The sequence below is a fragment of the Geotrypetes seraphini genome, chromosome 8, assembly GCF_902459505.1.
Source record: "Geotrypetes seraphini chromosome 8, aGeoSer1.1, whole genome shotgun sequence".
NCBI classification, from domain to species: domain Eukaryota; kingdom Metazoa; phylum Chordata; class Amphibia; order Gymnophiona; family Dermophiidae; genus Geotrypetes; species Geotrypetes seraphini.
In genome coordinates, this window is record NC_047091.1 from 42084054 (window position 1) to 42102952 (window position 18899).

General features: G+C 44.4%; 1 protein-coding gene across 1 annotated transcript in view; it reads left to right on the plus strand.

The window, feature by feature from the left end:
- Positions 1 to 1461: 1461 nt before the first annotated feature.
- HIF3A (hypoxia inducible factor 3 subunit alpha) overlaps positions 1462 to 18899 on the plus strand; it is a 53470-nt gene continuing 36032 nt past the window's right edge. Inside the window, exon 1 of the mRNA XM_033954829.1 lies at positions 1462 to 1583. Coding sequence (XP_033810720.1) covers positions 1558 to 1583 — 26 coding nt within the window. The 5' untranslated portion in view covers positions 1462 to 1557. The remainder of the gene's footprint in view (positions 1584 to 18899) is intronic.

Here is an 18899-nt window from a genome sequence, read left to right on the forward strand (position 1 = left end):
TTGTTCTCAGAGAAAGCAAAGATATTTACCTGTACCAGGTGTTGTTCGAGGGCAGCAGGCATAATATTCTTACAACCCGGCCTCTTCCCCTAGTTGGTTCCTAGTGAGTCATCATTGGGTGGAAAGACACTGGAACATGCGTGGTGGGGGTACTATCTAAGAAATTTAAAATGACAGTGCACTTGGCTGTGTCCCTACTGAGTGCTGTGGATGATGTCACCTACATGTGAGAATATATGCTTACTGTCCTCAGAGAACATCTGCTACAGGTAAATCTTTGCTCTCTTTCTCTCTCTCTCTCTATATATATATACATAGGGTTATCATATTTGTGAAGTTAAAAAAGAGGACATATGACCCCCACCCCACCACTTGTCCTACCCCACTACTTGCCCTGCACCACCCCACTCCCAGCCTCCCCCACGTCCCACCAGTCTCGCCCCTGCCCCACCTTTCCTTAGTCCCTCTTCCCATCCTCTGTACCTTTTTAGTGCTTCTCTCTTTCTCCCTCCAACCCCCTCTCCTGCGTATGCTTATCTCTGTCTCTCCCTCCCCCCAACCTCCCCACAGGTGCTTCTCTCTCTCCCTCCCTCAAACTGCTCCACCTGTGGGTGCTGCTCTATCTCTCTCTTCCTCCCTCCAACCCCCTGTGGGTGCTTCTCTCTCTCCCTCCCTCCCTTCAACTCCCCTCCCTCAGCAGGATTCGGAGATGCAGGGTCTCTCTCTCTCCAGCCCTGGTCAACCCCAGAGTTGGGTATGGCTCTTCCCTGTCCCCCAACTAACTCCTCCGCTGAAATTTAATCTTCAGGCCAGCCAGCAGCATCAGCGAGATAAGCCTGCTGCTGTCAGCCTGCCCCTGAAACCTTCTCTCTGCAGCAACATCTTGTACCTGCATAGGTAGGACACTGCAGAGAAAAGGCTTCTGGGGCAAGCTGACAGCAGCAGGCTCACCTTATTGATGCTGCCAGCCAGTCTGAAGACTAAATTTCTGCAGAGGAGGTAGGTGGGGGACATGGGAGAGCCCTAACCCAGACAGTTTAGAAAGCCATTTGGACATCCAGACAGTCCTCTAAAAAGATGGCATGTCTGGGTAAATCCCATACACATATATATTTTATAGTTATTTGTTAACTTTTATTTCTGTACTCCTGGGGAAATTACCAAACACTTGAATTTTGCATCTTTCAGTAAGAACTTTTTTTCTTTATTGCAATGTGATTGTTTTTCAAAGATCCTGATTACGTTTTATTATTTTCACAAATAGAATATGCAGAAGTTTAAAATATTGGGCACAGAATTTCCCATGTTTTGATGCAGAAACACCAGGAGTACAATATAAATTCCTCACCATTCAACACCAGGGGGCAGACCTCCTCCATACCTTTACCCCAACAGACTGCAAGTGTTAAGTATCACCCTCCCCTAACCCCATAAGCCCCCACTAGAGCAGAGGGGGGTGGGGAAGGTGTGGCCAGTGCATCAGTCCGGCGGGTGGTGGTGGGGAAAGAGAGGTTGCAGGAGTTTAGAGGCTGTAGTAAACCAGTACATGGAGTAGCAATGGAGGAAGAGCCACAAGGGCAGAGGTAAGTGTGGAGAGGGCTGCTGCATGCAGGTAGATCTGGAGAGAGGGAGGCTGCCTCCTTCCTCACTTTGTGCACCATGGGGAAGAGACCTCATCCCACTTCCTCCCCAGTTAGAAAAAGGTTTGTGGGCTCTGAGAGATACTTTACAGTGGTAAAGGGCGCATGGAGGGTCGAGTGATCTTTTGTTTGCGCTGAGATCTTTCCTCCTCCCACAGCTGTATGTGGGACCAAGTTTCCAGCAGGAAGCTAATCATGAGTGTGCTGAAGAATTGTGAATGTGTGAGACACATTTATAAAGGAGATTGGTGTGTGCACCCAGAGATCTTGAGAAATGGGAAGCAGTAGTTAGTGACTAGGGGGTCTTTTGGGAAGGGTAATGTGTGTCTGTCACTCAGGGATGGCCCAACCATTAAGCAAGACTGAGCGACAGCCTAGAGCAGCAGCAAAAAAGTCATTGCACTCAAAACAAAACAATAGATCCTCCAATAAACCAGTACAAACAGTTTTCAAATAGGTCACATTTGTGTTTATATATACAGATAGCGCAGTAATTATGCTGGTACTATCCTGCTAAACAGGGTTGCACTAAACATAGTGTGGATGGTGCAGACGGCTCATTTGACCTTTACCTGCTGTGATGTTTCTGTGATATTCCTTTTGCAGGGGATGCATTTCCTAGGGGTGTGAGGTATAGAAAAGGTTGAGAACCACTGAGTGTGCAAGAAAGGAGGGAGAATGATGCAATTATGGGGTTTATTTATTTGGATTTAGCTCACCTCTTTTCATTGGTAGTTTGAGGTGAGTTACATTTTTATCAGTTTATATGATATGATTTTGTGTATGTAATTTTGTAACCTGTTTAGATCATTGGATAATATGGGATTTTAAACTGATAAATAAAGTATGGTCAGTTTTTCTCTGTCCACAGAGGGCTTACAGTCTAAGTTTGTGTCTTAGGGATCTGAAATATGGATTGCCTAGTTCTCACATAGTTGCTTTTACCACTCCCATGCTATCATTTTTCATTCTGGTTGCAAGATTGGGGGTGGGGAGACAGTGATCTCTTACACTGTGTGCCAGTTGTCACGATTGTGAATTATAATGGAGTCCACATCATTCATCTAGTCAGAAAACATCCTGTACCATGTCATTTTAGGCAAGAAGGAGGGATAGAAAAATATGTAAAATACACTTTCAGCAATAAAGCCTTGCCCTCACCAATGCAAGCCACCCACTCTTCAGCTCCATCTACCAGTAATTCCCTGCCCCATCTCTTCCACTGGGTGCTTTGCTTAAGAAAATTGTTGCTTTGCCTGCCCATTGGAACGAGAGAAGGGTAGTGACTGTTGCAGTTAATATCTTGAATTAGTCCTAGCAAGGAGGTCTTCCTGCGTATCAATGACAAAGACTTGTGATCACATTACTACAGGCATTTGTCTCCTCTGCACCTCACCTCTAGACTAATTCCTGCAGTACCTCCTTTGGACTGGGACCAATATCTCTTTCCCCCCTACCCCATTCCATGATGGATTTAGCTTCCAGCTGCCCTTGGCAACTCCTGATCCCAACTACCCTAATCCTCTCGGATCTCTCCAAGGCCCTTCTGGTGGTCAATCTGCTGGTCTGTGTATGTTGTCACTTTAGGCACTGGCCTAAGAGTCCTCAGGCCTGATCTCATTTCATACAGTGCCTCCTGGCTGAGCTACAGATTTCTGTCCCTGTGTACTATTCCTCACATTTCTTGTGCTATTGTTGGCTAAGACACAGATCTCCTCCCTCATGCTGTGTAGCTGCCTGACCTGTTCTCTCTATCTCCCTGGGACACATTTCTCTTTCTCCTGTGTAGCCCCACCCCCCATCCCCTTCCCCACAGAGTCTCCAGAGATCATGCATTCTTCTCCCTTCTAATTGTATTCTGGTTTCTTCTTTTCACATTCTGATGTAGACTTCGCTCTTTCCCCATTCCGCAGCCCTGCGGGCGATAGTTTCAGATTAATCAACTGAACTTGCAGTCTCTTTCCAGGTATTTCACACAAAGTCCATGACATCAGAGAACATAGTGTCCACTGCCAAAGATTTTCTTGGCAATTATGAAGCTCTGCCCTGTGGACTCATTGAGAAAAGTGCCAATGTTGTGAGTCGGCTTCTCAGAGCCAACTTTCTGTGACTAGTACAGGGAGAACTGGTGGAGGCAGAGATCTAAGTAAAACCTGGGCATTTTTGCAGCCATTAAAATGTCACTGTATTAACAGGGGCCCTCAGCCACAGGCACCATTGCATTGCCAGAATTCAGTTAAACTTTTCCAACCATAAGAGAGCTTTTAAATGAATCTTGCCTGTCTTTCTTTTGCAGCCTTTTTGTGCTTTTTTATAAATGAAGGATCTTCAAAAAGATTTTGCAGTTCTTGCACTTTACAAACAAGTTATTATGTGGCTCTGAAAGTTTAGCAGAAGTTGTAGTTTCAAAATATTTTGTTAAAGAAAGGTGGAGATGGTTTGGCAAAGCTATGCAGGAAAGGGGGTGGTATGTCTGGATTAGAAAAGCCAGAGTACTGCAGGGTAAAAGTAAGGTATATTAGTACACTTCTTCCTCCGTATTCGCTGTGACAGGGGATTAACAGACCCGCGAATAACTTTTTCATATGTTATTCATGATTTTCTATGAAAAACCATCGTGAATATATTCTGCGAATACACTTCCCCCTCCCCATTCGCGGTTTCGGCAATCGCGATTTCACATATTCGCGATTTTTTGGGGAGGGGGAAAAAAAAGAAAAAAAACCCTACAATTTAGCCTTCCCCCCGGCGTCCCGGCCTTACCTGGTGGTCTAACGGGCTTTCGGGGCAGGAGCGATCTTCCTACACTCCTGCCCCGTGTAGATCACCAATAGGAAATGGCTGTGAGGAGTTCCCGTCGTAGTCTCGAGAGACAACGTGAACTCATGGCAGCTATTTCCTATTGGCGATCTGTACGGGGCAGGAGCGTAGGAAGATCGCTCCTGCCCCGAAAGCCTGTTAGACCACCAGGTAAGGCCGGGATGCCAGGAGGGAGGCGGGGATGGGTCAGAGCCGGACCAGAAGATATTCGCGGTATTTCACCATTCGCGGTCCGGCTCTGCCCCTATCCCCCACGAATCTGGAGGGAGAAGTGTAACATATGGGAGACCTGGCCTGTTCTTGAAGGAGAGGCAAAACACAGTGAAGAAAGTGCTGGGAATTGGCAATTTTTTCTGTAAATGCTTGGAATCAGCTATTTCTCAATGCAAGCTGACATAATTTTTTGGGGGGGAGAGGATCCAGCAAGCTAAAAACCACAAATAATAGAAACCGTAAATATGGAGGGAGAAATGTATAGCTCTGTGTGAGAGGTCTCTATTGGAATAGCAGGTGTACTGCAGGGGAGATCTGAGGTAGGTTGTCTCAACTGGAATGGCAGAAGGTACTGAGACGGATTAGTAGAGCTGTGTGGAGGGAGGCCTTTTATTGGAATAGAAGCAGATAAAAGTGAAATATATTGGCATAACTCAATGTGGGAAATTTCAGAACTGGAAACAGAGGGTGCCACAGGAAAGGCCTGATATTTATTGGCACAGCTTTACTGGGTGGAGGGGAGATGGTTTCTTTATTCTGACAAGAGATGCTGCAGGGTTGAAATGAAGTATATTGGCATAGCCCTGTCTTGGGAAGAAAGAGGGGTTCTCAGTATTGGAAAAACAGAGGGTGTTACCTGTGATGCCAAGTTAACCAGGTCTAGGCTGGAGATTTTGGACAGTGTTGGATTTCTGACCACCTCATCCTAGTACATTATGGGACTGGCAGCATTGATTTCAGTGGGCAGAATCAGGAACTACAGATCCCACACTACTTAAGTTCAAAACTAGGGCTGTCCCAAAATCTCCAATCTGGAGCTGAGTAACCTGGCATTTCTGAAAGCCTGAGGTGTGTTAGAGCTGTGGAGGAACCAGGTCCAGCTCTATGTAGGCTGTCTCAGTACTTGAATAGCAGGGCACATTTTGCATTGATATGCTATAAAATATTAGCAAATTTACTATGATTACAACATACACAGAAGAGAGAGAATCTGGATCACAGGTGCACTGCCAGTCCCTGGTTATGTTTTGCTGCATTCTTCCAGCTGTGCAAAAAACAACCCCTGGTGACCTCATGGGAGCACACCCTCTAATAAGAAGCGGGCTGGGCAAACCAATCAGCACCCTGTGTTCTTTTCTGTATTTAGCTTAGCGGTGAAGGAGACAAATAGAATCCTTAACCAATGAGATCACAGATACACAGCTGTACTGTATGTATTGGCATTGGCCTTCTCCCCTCCCCCTCCAAGCCTTCTCACATGTTCCCATGCGGCCTTTGGGCTGCTGCATTCTTCTGATGGAGGAGGGGTGCCCCAGGCTGAATGTAGGATTTGCAAGCTACACACTCAGCATGCATCACTCTGTGAACCTTGGAGTAAAACACTGTAACAAAGGGCAGTCAGAGGCTGCTCAGATTGGAGAATGGGGGAGGGTAATGTAGTCACTCCATAGCGCATGACATTGCAGTAACAAAGACTAACCCTCTTCTGTCTCATTTCTGTTTCTTCACATTATTTCTGATCTGAAGAAGGGAAGGGTCATCTTCAAAATCTAATCAAACAATGCACTCAATGCACTGTTAGTCCAGTGAAAAGGTATTACCTTTATTCTTTTTGTTTTGTTTTATTTCTTTTAATTCTGTAATCTCAAACAGTGGACTAAGGGCTAGATTCAGTAAGCAAATCGATCGTGTACCGATTGGTTTGCGACCCTTTGTGACCCGATTTTCCTCCGACCCGATTCACTAACTTCTGTGCCGATCTGATTCCGATCCGTGCATGCAAATGAAGGGAAACGGCATGCAAAGTAGGCAGGCAGCGATTCACTAAACAAATCTGGGACACCGACCGGGCTGGTTGATCAACAGAAGAAGCGACTGTAGGGGACCAGTCGCTCACATTCTTTCCGACTGTCCTCGCCCTGAAATCCCAGCCCTGCGGCCCATCAAACCATCAAAAAAGCCCCCTGCATCTCTGCCGCTGTGTTCTCGGCCCCAAAAGGTGCGACCTGCTCTCTTCCTTCCCGACTCTCTCTCCCTGCCTCCCTGGCTCTCCTGTTCTTTGCCATGACCTGCTCTCTGACTCCCCGACTCTCTGCTGCCCCGAACCTCTCATGCTCTCTGCCTCCCAGACTCTCTCTGCCTCCCCGTGCAGTGCCTTTCTCCTTCTCCCTCCGTCTCTGTACTTCCACGTCTCCCTGAGCGCCTGGTGAATGACAAGACTCCCCAACTCGCTGCCCCAACTCTCCTGTCTTTCCCCAAGCAGTGCAGGCCTGTAGTTTTAACCCGTGGGTTTAAAGCAGGTTAAAACCACCGGCTCGTGAAGTAAAGTAAAAAAGGTAAAGTAAAGTAAAAATCGCAGCTCTTCCTTCATGGTGAGCATGCACAGACCATCTACAGGCAAAGAAGATGGTCTGTGCATGCTTCAGGATCGCTCATTAGCAATCCGTGTGGCCGTTGGGGTGGGGGTGTTCCTCTGATTGCCCCCATCTACATCCTGACCGTTGTGGATCAGTCAGCCTGCTGCGTATCGGCCATGGATCGGGCACAATCAGGCAGGTTAGTGAAATCTAGCCCTAACACAGCTACCACCATTTCACACTGTATGACACAGTGCAGGGAATAAAGGCCATCTCCTCCCCCTCATTTTTGTTCCTTCTATTACACATGATATAGGGAATACAGATCGTTCCCTGGCTTTGCTCTCCCTTGCATTAAGAGTGCAAGGAATAAACACCAGTGTTTTTATTCCTTCTATCACATTGTATCACAAAGGCCATTGAATAAAGACTATCCCTGTGTGTTTCTAATCTTTTTTTTTTTTTTTAGTTTTTTAAAATTTCTTTTCAATGACAATAATCCAGGAAATAAAATCAAGACATTCATACGCCAACAGAAAAATGAAGCACAAGAAAACCAAAATTAGATTAAAAAAAAAACCTACACAAACCAGAAGCTCAAGAAGAAAAATGTTATAATATGTGTGTTTCAAATTCAATTATAAACAAAAATTATGGAGAGAGAAATATAAAACAAAATTCAAAAGAAAAAAGAAACATTTCTACATTATAGTTGACTAAACTTAGCTCTTACTCCTCCTCAGCTGTAATAAATTTCCTCAGACTTGGACAGACTTGTATGGTTTAAAGTCTACAAATTTATGTCCTTTTTGCTCACAGTGTCTCGTTAATACATCCACTGCGTTATGAAAAGAAATGTTATGTTTGTGTTCAAACAGCCTGGTTTTAAATGCTCTGGAGGTTTGGCCTATATAACAGCTGACAGGGACAAATGGGCACATACACCACTAGTATAGCAGCACACAAAGTGATAGTAAATCTCGGGATCTGTACCTCTGTCCCCTCCAACATTTGCTCACCCCCCCCCCCCCCCCCCACTGATTACACTTGAAGTGCCCCATCGGTCCCATGTACTCTCCAATCCACACATTGGATTGACACAATTTATCCTTAAGATTCCAAACCCTACTAAAAGACAACATGCAGTCCTCCTTATATTGTTGATGGGTCTGGAGCATTGGTCAGTATCTCTTAATGCTTCGACCTATGGTGGACGCTACCGAAGAATATTGAAGGACACATGCAAAATTTTGATTCCGCCCACTAACTGTTCTCTTGGATTACATCGTGCTCTTTTTTCTGCCTTCTTAACACTAGCTCGTAAAGTAAAGTAAAGTAAAAATCGCAGCTCTTTACTTCATGGTGAGCATGCACAGACCATCTACAGGCAAAGAAGATGGTCTGCGCATGTTTCAGGATCGCTCACTAGCAATCCGTGTGGCCGGTGGGGGGAATTCCTCTGATCGCCCCCATTTGCATCCTGACCCGTTGTGGATCAGTCGGCCTGCTGCGGATCGGCCACAGATCGGGCACAATCAGGCAGGTTAGTGAATCTAGCCCTAACACAGCTACCACCATTTTACACTGTATGACACAGTGCAGGGAATAAAGGTCACCTCCCCCCCCCCCATTTTTGTCCCTTCTATTACACATGATATATGGCTTTGCTCTCCCTTATGGGTATCCCCGTTCTCTGAATTTTTGCCCCAGTTTTTTAGCCTGTATATCATATTCATCTTTTGAGTCACAGACTCCCCTATATGCATGCTATGTGTGGCTGGTGCAGGTCACACAGAAAAACCGACCATTGGCTTCCCTTGTACTGACATCACTAAAGTGGGTGAAATAGGAGCGCATTGAATCAGTTAACGGCATGTTGCATACTGCTACTACTTAATATTTCTATAGCGCTGCTAGATGTACTCAGCGCTGTACATTAAAATATTCAAGAGACAGTCCCTGCTCAGCAGAGCTTACAATCTAATCCAAACAGACAAATCAGGACAAGTAAGGGTTAGAGAGTTTCTCAGGCATGTGGAGTGGAGGTTATGAGTCAAAGGGCACATTTGGTGCTTGTAACTCTCCTGCCCACATGTTCTATGTTTTTATAATACTGTGAGGGGCATTTTCAATAATGTGTCTAAATTCAAAACTACCACTAAATTAATGGCCTTAAAAAGATTCTTCTGAGTGATGGTAACAATCAATAAATAAAAATATCAGTAAATACCATACACGGAGATAGTGGTGTTATTTCTTTAATGGGGAGTATTCAATGAAACAGCTTTTAATGCGAAACCTTGAATTCACATCGGAGCCCCATTCAGTGTATCTACATAAGATGAGATAAGTTATTTATTGGCTCTAAAAAATAAAACTAAAATTACTTGTTAGTTTTTAAGGACCAATCAAAGAATGATGCTTGTCGTAAATAGCCAGGTGGGTGGGCTAGTGAACCATAGAGAGGAGGAGCCAGACCCATAAGGCACTCTAACCACAACATCTATGGTGTTAAGTATGAGCCCACCAAAATTCTACTCTACTGCCATGTAGGTGCTAGCCATAAGGGCTATTGGGGTGGTAGGCAGGTGGGCATTATAGGTATTAGGGGAATTGGGGGGGGGGGCTCACTGTAAATTATATGGGGTTATAGTCAAAATACTCCCTCCTTCAAAAACTATTACTCTTCATGCTGCCTACGCTCCCTCTCCAATTGTATTCTGTACTCTCTGTCTGTTCAGTGTCTTCCTCTCCATTTGTATTCTGTAATTCGCTGGCCATCCAGCCCCTTCACTGTAACATGTTAATACTACATTGTAGTTCGCTAATTGTTAAGATTCTAATTCATTGGTCTTTAAGATTGTAATTCGCTGATTGTACAGCTCTCTTTATTGTGAACCGCCTAGAAGTCGTAAGATTATGGCGGTATAGAAAAATAAAATTATTATTATTATTATTATGTACTTCTGGCACTCTTTATGTGAAGTTCACAGCAGTGTCCTCTAATGTTTCCCACTGCTCTGTTGGGATGTCTGGGTGGCCAATCTATTACAAGGTTGGTCTCTCCTACGTCTAAATGTACTCCATTTGGACATTTCAGCCCAGTGGCTTGGATGTTGGATATGACTATCTTTGGAATTTGCCTCCAGCTTCACAGAAAGATCCTTTCCCAGCTGTCGAATAAAGCGAGTAAAGGAAAGCTTTGGAGCCATAGATCAATGCTGTTGTACGAATGGGCTTTTTTAAAACTCAAACTGCTTCATAATTTACGTTGCTTGTTCACTGATAAATATTTTGCTGTATTGGTTCAGTCGCTGATTATGTCATACTTAGATTAATGTAATTGATTATATTGTTCTCTTTCTTCACAACTGCTTTCTAAACTTCAGATACTTCAAAATTATCTTTCATCTCAAGAAATTTGATAGGGCAACACCATTATTGATTAAGTTACATTGGCTTCCCATTCAGGCCCATACTGAATTTCATTTGATAGTAAGATTAATTCATGTTTCAAGCCCAGAGTATTTGTTGAGCTTATTCTTGTTTCCTGTACATCCCAACTCCTCTCATGCAGGAGGATGGCAGGCCTGCCGGGCAGACGGGCTTGGGACCCGTCCGTCCGTCCAACTTCTCGTAAGTCAAAGGGGGATGTCAGTGGGGGGCAGGGTTTGGGGGGGGCGGTCATGTAGGGTGTGCATCGTGGGCAGGAGGGGTTGGGCTCCCTCCTGCCCCTATTTTAAGGGGCGGGGGTGCCTTCCTGCCCATTTTTTAAGGAGGCTGGGGGGTCGCGGGGCTTGTGCCTCAGCAGGAGGGGTTGGGCTCCCTTCTGCCGGTATTGGTTCGGGGGTGGGGTGGATTGTGGCAGGAGAGATTGGGCATCTCTCCTACTGCGATCGTGATCACCCCTCCCCCCGAACTGACATAAACCGCGGCAGGAGAGATTGGACATCTCTCCTGCCGTGGGTTGCAGCAGTTCAGGGGTGGGGCGATCGCGGCTGTGATCGTTGCGGTGGGGGGTGGGAAGGTTGCTGGGGTCGCTGAGCTGATCACTGCAACCATGATCAGCTCAGCGGCCCCTTTTCGGCACTTATACCTGTTTTGACTTGGTCTAAGTCAAAACATATAAATTCCAACTAGGCAACCTGTTAAAGGTTTTGGTTATACTTGCTGTACGACTAAGTCTAGGTCGGCCCACCTCCCATCCTTTCCCCTCCTCTAAAAATGACTCTTTTTGCTCTATGCATTTAGAGGCAGGGGAAAGGCCTAAGCTGGTTTTAGATACGTCTAAAACCAGATCAAAAAGCCAGATCGTCCAAGTATCGATTTAGGCCACTTTTTGGATGTTTTTTTAAAATTATGAGCCCCATAGTGTGTACAATGACACCCAGATCATTTTTCTTGAGTGCTGACTCCTAAGGTGGACCCTAGCATAAGATAACTATGATTTAGATCAGTGTTCTTCAACCTTTTGACACCTATAGACCGGCAGTTGAAGAACACTGGGCTAAGTTGTGCCCATCTCCACTCAATCTCCACCCCAGTCCCCACCCCCATAATAGTACTAATTGTAACACCATTTTTTCCATTCATTTTTCATATAATTGTATTAATTGTATAATATAATTGTATTAACAACACATAATGGTTAACCACAAAATTAAAATACACAAAGCGCACTTTATGCTTTTTAACATTCATTCCTACCAGAAAACAGATAACCCCATGCAAATGCAGGACCAAAAACTAAAAGTACTACAGTACTATTTACAAGCAAACCCTAAGATGCAAGACTCTGCAATCAGTACAACCCCAGAGGAAAAGAAACAAATGCATTTCTTCCTGAACAGACAAATCAATCACTAAATAAAATTCTGAACAGACCAATCACTAAAAAAAATAAATAAATAAAAGCATTTCCCCTACTGTTGTTGTTTCTCTCCCTCCATGTGCCTTGCCTTCTGGCCTGCCCCCCGGTGTTATCTTTGGGCCGGTCCACCTTGTGATCAACACGGTGTCTTCGGGCCGGCTCCCTGAGTGCTGCATTGCACAAAGCTGTGGGCAGAGGCTCCTCGCGCGCATCCTGCACCTCATCTGGAAGCCTTTTCCCAAGGCTTTGTGCACTACAGGACTTAGGGAGCCGGCCAGAAGACGCTGCCTTGATCGTACCGTTGACTGGTGGCTGAAGAACGCTGTCTTGGGCCTAATGGACGTGCCAGCCCTGTGGACTGGCAGAAAATTTCTGCAGATTGGCACCGGTCTATGGTCCGGCGGTTGAAGAACACTGATTTAGATTATTATTCCTGATGTGCATCACTTTACATTTGTTCACATTAAATTCCATCTGCCATTTGGATGCCCAGTTTTCCAGTTTCTTATGTTGAAACATTTTATTGAAGAAATCAATCAAATATACAATTATACAATTTATGCTCATTACAATTAAATTCAAAGCTCAAATATTACATAAATAATTTTATCATTTCTCCAAAATATATTTTCTATATTACCTATTCATAATACCATATATACCCCCTTTCCCTCCCAGTTTCTTAAAGTGTTCCTGCAATTTTTCACAGTTCTCGTGTTTTTTTACAACTTTGAATAGTTTTGTGTCATATGCAAATTTAATCACCTCACTTTTTTTTTTCTGGTGGGGAGATGTACCCACTTCTTGTGATCCTGACTAGCCAGTGTCAGAGGCAGAATGTTAGACTTGATGGACCTTGGTCTGACCTGGCATAATTTTTCTTATGTTAGAAACCAGGGCCATTGGATTGGCCTGAGCACATTTCTATGAGCTTCTCCTTGAGAAAACTGATGCAGGTACTATCAGACAATGTGAAAGTGGTGGTCTGTGTGAACAAGCAAGGAGACTATATGGCCTGTGATACCTGCATGGGATTTAATGTAGTTCTACTGGCACCAGCGGCAGCCATCTTTCAACCCATCGAGCATGCACCTTTAATAATAATAATAATAATAACTTTATTTTTCTATACCGCCATAGTCAGGTGACTTCTAGGCGGTTCACACTGTAAGAAGGCTGGACATTCAGCGAATAACAAGGTCACAATACAATACAATAAGTCAACATACAATACAAGACAAAACAATACAATACAATACAATACAATGAGTGTATACAACACAGTACAATATAATACGAGTCTAAATATAATACAATACAATAAGTCTAAAGACAACACCATACATAAGTCTAATACAGTATCGTACAATGAGTCTAAATATAATACAATAGTGAAGAGGGGAAAGTTACAGATTGGAGTTCAATGGGTAATGAGTAACTGAGTATTTCTTTAGAACTTCCATTTGAATTGGAGTACTATGGATAGCGAATATCTGAATACATATCTGAATACATGAGGGGCATCTTGAGAAAGAAAGAAAGGTGTTTAAAGGGAGGGGAGTCCTAGTGCGGGAGGGGACGATTTTAGTCCGTGAATTTTTCGAATAGGGCGGTTTTGATCGATTTGCGGAATGCACTGTAAGACAGGTTGGGTTCGTTTATGTAGTTTTTCAGCCAAACTTGCTGTCTGTTCGCTTGGAACTTAAAGGTTCTATCCAGGAATGATTTGTATCTGCAGCCCGTAATCTTTGGGTATGCAAATATGTTTTTGTTTCTGGTCGCTCGTGTGGGGTTGTGTAGGATGAAGTGAGTTTGTAGGTATGAAGGTGCTAGTCCCCAGACTTGCTTGAAACAGGTGCAAGCAAATTTGAATAGTATTCGCGCTTCAATTGGAAGCCAGTGCAGCTTTTTATAGTAGGGGCTGATGTGGTCGTTTTTTCTTAGTCCGAAGATTAAAGGAACTAACAGAGTAATTTTTCTGCTGGTCATTTGTTTAGTCAGGAGGATATCAAAGTTGATGGTGCTTTCGTGTAAGGCACCATATCTAAAAATATTTAGAGGTAGCAATATTGTGTATACTGTAGTAACATTGTTGTCCCAAAATGGTGTCTCTCATCTCCCTTAATTGGACAATAGAGTTACCAGCTTTCAAGGGAGAAGGTGAGGGCTAGGAAGAAAAAGCCTTGGATGATTAAACATGAGAAAAGTAATTAATCAAGACCTGAAGGACATACAGGAAAAAGGATCACCTATTTGCTTTGTTTGCAGGAAGGTGGAATTAGAAAAGGTACAGAAAAGGGCGACTAAAATGATAAAGGGGATGGGACTTCCCTATGTGGAAAGCCTAAAGCAGCTAAAGCTCTTCAGCTGGAGAAGAGACAGTTCAGGGAAATATGATAGAAGTCTATAAAATACTGAGTGGAGTAAGCATGAGTCTTTTGTTTACTGTTTCCAAAAATACTAGGACTAGAGGGTATGCGGTGAAGCTACTAAGTAGTAAATTTAAAACAAACTGGGGAAAATATTTCTTCACTCAACGTGTGATTAAACTCTGGAATTCGTTTCTGGAGAATGTGGTGAAATCAGTTTAAAAAAGGTTGGATAATTTCCTAAAACAGAAGTTCATAAGCCATTATTAAGATGGACTTCGGGAAATCCACTGCTTATTCCCAGGATAAGCAGCATAAAATCTGTTTTATTCCTTTGGATCTTGCGAGGTACTTGTAACCTGGGTTGGCCACTGTTGGAAACAGGATACTTGGCTTGATGGACCTTCAGTTTGTCCCAGTATGGCAACTGTTGGCCGGACAATGCACAGTGCCACCAGAATTGGAGGCTCTTTCTGCTAAAACCTAGGTGTCATCCTTTAGGCTGATTCCTCTGGAAGACATCTGCAGGGCAGTCTTATGGCCAACCCTTCCCTCTTTCTTGAAACATTATAGATTGGAAACCCTAACTAAACAATAAGTCATATTGGGATTGGCAGTAATAAGGGACACTCAACTTCAAGGAGGGATAAGAAGTGACACAACCCCCACTAATTTGTACTAGCCTTGCAAAAATGAAGAGACAGGTTAAATTATGCTTACCTTATAATTGTCTTTCCTTGTGTCTTTCCAGATCAATCTAGAAACTCAGCTTGGAGGTCCAAGTGCAGCATAAATAGGGTAATGCAAAGTTTTTATAAGAATGTGGCAGGACTGCAGTGGTGTGAGTGTGGTGAGGCTGTTTAAAAAAGGCTGGAGAAACAGGAACAAAGAGGAACTATTATACAAGAATACTGGTCAGCTTCCCTATTACATCAAATTATAAAGGGAATGCAAGCGATTTTAACTGTCTCCACTGTCTGGAAGGAGGGTTAAACCTCACTCATCTGAACTGGTCTGACAGAACTCAGAAAATCGATCAGGAAGGGGGGGGCGTCACGTGCTTGTCTCCAAGATGGACGCGTGGCGCTTTTCCTCCGTTACAGCCCTGCTTAATAACCATTTTTTCAGCTCCAGAGAGGGTCAGCTCAGATCAGTACTTGGCGCTCCCATCAATCAGAATGTCCACTAAACCTAACAAAGCGGACACCGCTTTGCCCGCGAGCTCTGTGACATCGCATTCGACGTCTAAGCGCTCGAAGCATGAGCCGCCATCTCCCGCCAAGGCCTCTCAGGCCGGCGCCATTGAAAACGGCACCTCTATCTCCCACGATCTCCAAATACTACGGGAACTAATGCAGGAAAACCTTGCTGCCACTGCCGACATTAAAAATGAAATTAATAACATCATGACACAAATAAAACATCACAATACCCGTATCGACCTTGCTGAGGAGCGTCTCGCAGCACATGATTTCCCAGTATCTAGAAATTTGGCGTGATATGCATAAAATCACGGTGCTGCAGCAGGATTTGGAGGATATTTCTAACAGAATGCGCCGGAGCAATGTACGTCTTATTGGGCTCCCTGAATCTACAGAAAGGGCAGATATTCTGGCGTTTCTGCACACTTTTATCCCTAACATCTTAAAACTTCAGTTCCTTCCTGCCTTGGAAATTGAGCAAGCGCACAGGGTCCCCTCGGGCCCTCCATCACCCGTCAAACCTCCGAGACCCATAGTTATGAAACTGCTGCGCTACCCACAAACCATCCAAATTTTACAAGCTGCAAAATCAGCTTCTGGTTTGTCGATGGATGGTAAAAGAATATTATTTATTCCTGACGTATCCAAATCTACAGCACAGAGAAGGAAGGCTTTTATGTCCATGCGACCCCAGCTTAAGAATATTGGAGCGCAATATGGATTATTTTACCCGGCCAGAATGAGGGTATCATACCACAACACAACCAAGAACTTTGATGAGCCTGTAGATTTGCAGAAATTTTTGGATGAAACAGTGGACGCTATGACCTGAAACTTCTGATCTCCATCTCCTCCACTTTGTCCCTCTTGGGGGCTGTATTCACTTTCACTGTTCATTTTATTATGGGCTTAGGAAAAAGCTAGCTGAGTTCCTCTTGCCAGCATGTGATCCCATTTTTGGATCTTTGTTTGTTTACTTGCTCGAGTAAATTATAAGCATGAATCATTGTCTTCCTCTTTTACTTGTTCTTTTTTGCATTATTTTTTGGAGGCTGATCTTCAGCCTTGCTGCCTTTGTTGTTCTTGTGTATTTCCTCAAGGCATCATATGGACCTCATCATCCTTTTTTCTTCTGAATGGTTAACATACATTTGGTAACTCTTAATGTTAAAGGAATTAATAGCCCTATCAAAAGAAAGAAAATACTACACTATTTCAAGCACCTTAATGCTGACATCTATCTGCTTCAGGAGACCCACCTCAGTTCAGAGGAAGCCCAGAAGCTATCAGGAGGGTGGGTTCAACATTGCTTTGTTGCACCTGCTCTGGGCAAGAAAAATGGAGTCATAACTTTAATGAAGAAATCACTTAACTTCCAACTCTCATCTCACCGCTTTGATCCCAATGGCCGCTGGTCCCTGATTGAGGCTGGAAAACCTTTGAAACTCTTCAACATTTATGTCCCCAACACTGACGATCCCTCATTCTTTCAAACATTTTAGACTGTTTGCAATTCTCTCCTGACATCAGACACTATCTTTGCAGGGGACTTCAATTTTCCGCTGGATCCCTTCATAGACAGATCTTCCTCCTGTCGTCCAGCTAAACTCAGAGTCCGAACATCAGTCACCAAGTTAATGGATCTTCACGGGTGGTCAGACATCTGGAGGATTTTCCATCCTACTGCTAAAGATGTCACCTTTTATTCTGCACCCCATCATTCATTTTCCAGGATTGACTATATCCTAGGCTCCAAAGACATAGTGAACCTAGTAACTTCTACACAAATTCATGATATCACCATTTCAGATCATGCAGCTGTCTCCTGCACCTTCAACTGGTCCACTATCTCCAAATCTAAATGTTGGAAAATGAATAATTTCCTTCTCCAGGATGAGTCTTTTCTGTCCCATATCAACAAAGAATCTCGAGCTTTCTTCGACACGAATCTCTCTTCGGTCACAGACTTCTCTATCATCTGGGAATCTTATAAAGCCTGGCTCAGAGGTGAGACCATAAGTTATTCAGCTTTCCAATTAAAGAAAAGAAAAGCCACTTTACACCAGTTGGAATTGGATATACATATACACGAGACTCAACTATATAGCCGTCATGACCCATCTTTATATAAAAAATTGCACCAACTTAAATTCCAATACAATGAAATTTTTAGCTCACTTGCCTCAGCTACGATTTTTCGTCGCTCTGCTACCTATTATGCTTCTTCAAACAAAGCTGGTCATTTACTTGCCACTTATCTCAAGCGTCGCCGCTCCAAGAACAGGATCATGCATATAAAGTCACACAACGGACAATTGCATACTACCACCAAGGATATTTTGGAGGATTTCCGTTCCTTTTATGAAGAGCTCTATGCCTCTGACACTCCTTCGTCAGATATTGATATAAAGGATTTTCTTCAGTCACTTGACTTGCCCTCCCTCTCGGATTCTCAACAACGGTCTCTTTCTCAACCAGTGTCTTCTGATGAAATTGTCCAAGCTATAACTTCTCTACCGCCTGCCAAAGTACCTGGACCAGACGGCCTCACATCAGAGTTCTACAAATCGTTCTCTTCCTTATTGACACCTCACCTCCTTTCATACAATCAAGGATTGTTGGCGGATCTGATCAGTTTACATCGCTTTATCCCAGGACAAGCAGGCATGATATTCTAACATGTGGGTGACGTCATCTACGGAGCCCCGATGCGGACAGCTTTTTCAAGCAAACTTGATTGAAGATTTTAAGTTTGCTCTGCTGCTCCACGCATGCGTGCCTTCCTGCTCCACTAGATGGCGCATCTCCCCCTTGTGGTCTCCAGTTCAAATTTTTCCGCTGCGCCTAGAAGTTGTTTTTTTCCAGGCTCTGCCCCAACTGCCTTCTAGCACGGCGATTTTTTCTTGCTTTTTCGATTAAGACGCTGTGCGCAAATTTTTTTCCTCTTCCTGCTTCGTTTCGACCGACCCGGAGGCTTCCAGGCCGCTGTGGCCGCGTGGCTACTCGAGCCGCAGCCAATTTCTTTTTCTATGTCCCGGCCCCTGACCGGCTTTAAAAAGTGCACCCGGTGCGAGCGGCTTCTTTCCATCACAGACCCGCATCGCCGGTGCATCCTCTGCCTGGGGGCCGCCCATCCAACCGACTCCTGCCCCCAGTGCGCTACTTTTCAGAACCGGGCCCTCCGTCGAAGAAAAGCCCGCATGGCGGACCTTTTCACCGCCGACCAACCCACTACCTCGGCCTCGAGGTCGGCCCCGAATACCTCGGCAGCACCTCGAGACTCGACCCCGAAACCCTCGAGACAGCAAAAAGCCTCGGCTCCGGGTAAGTCTCCTCTTCCTTCTTCAGGTTCTGCACCAGCGAAGAAACCAGCCTCGGGGACACCGGCGACGCATGGTGGAAGCCCCATGCTTTCAGCCCCGGCGAAG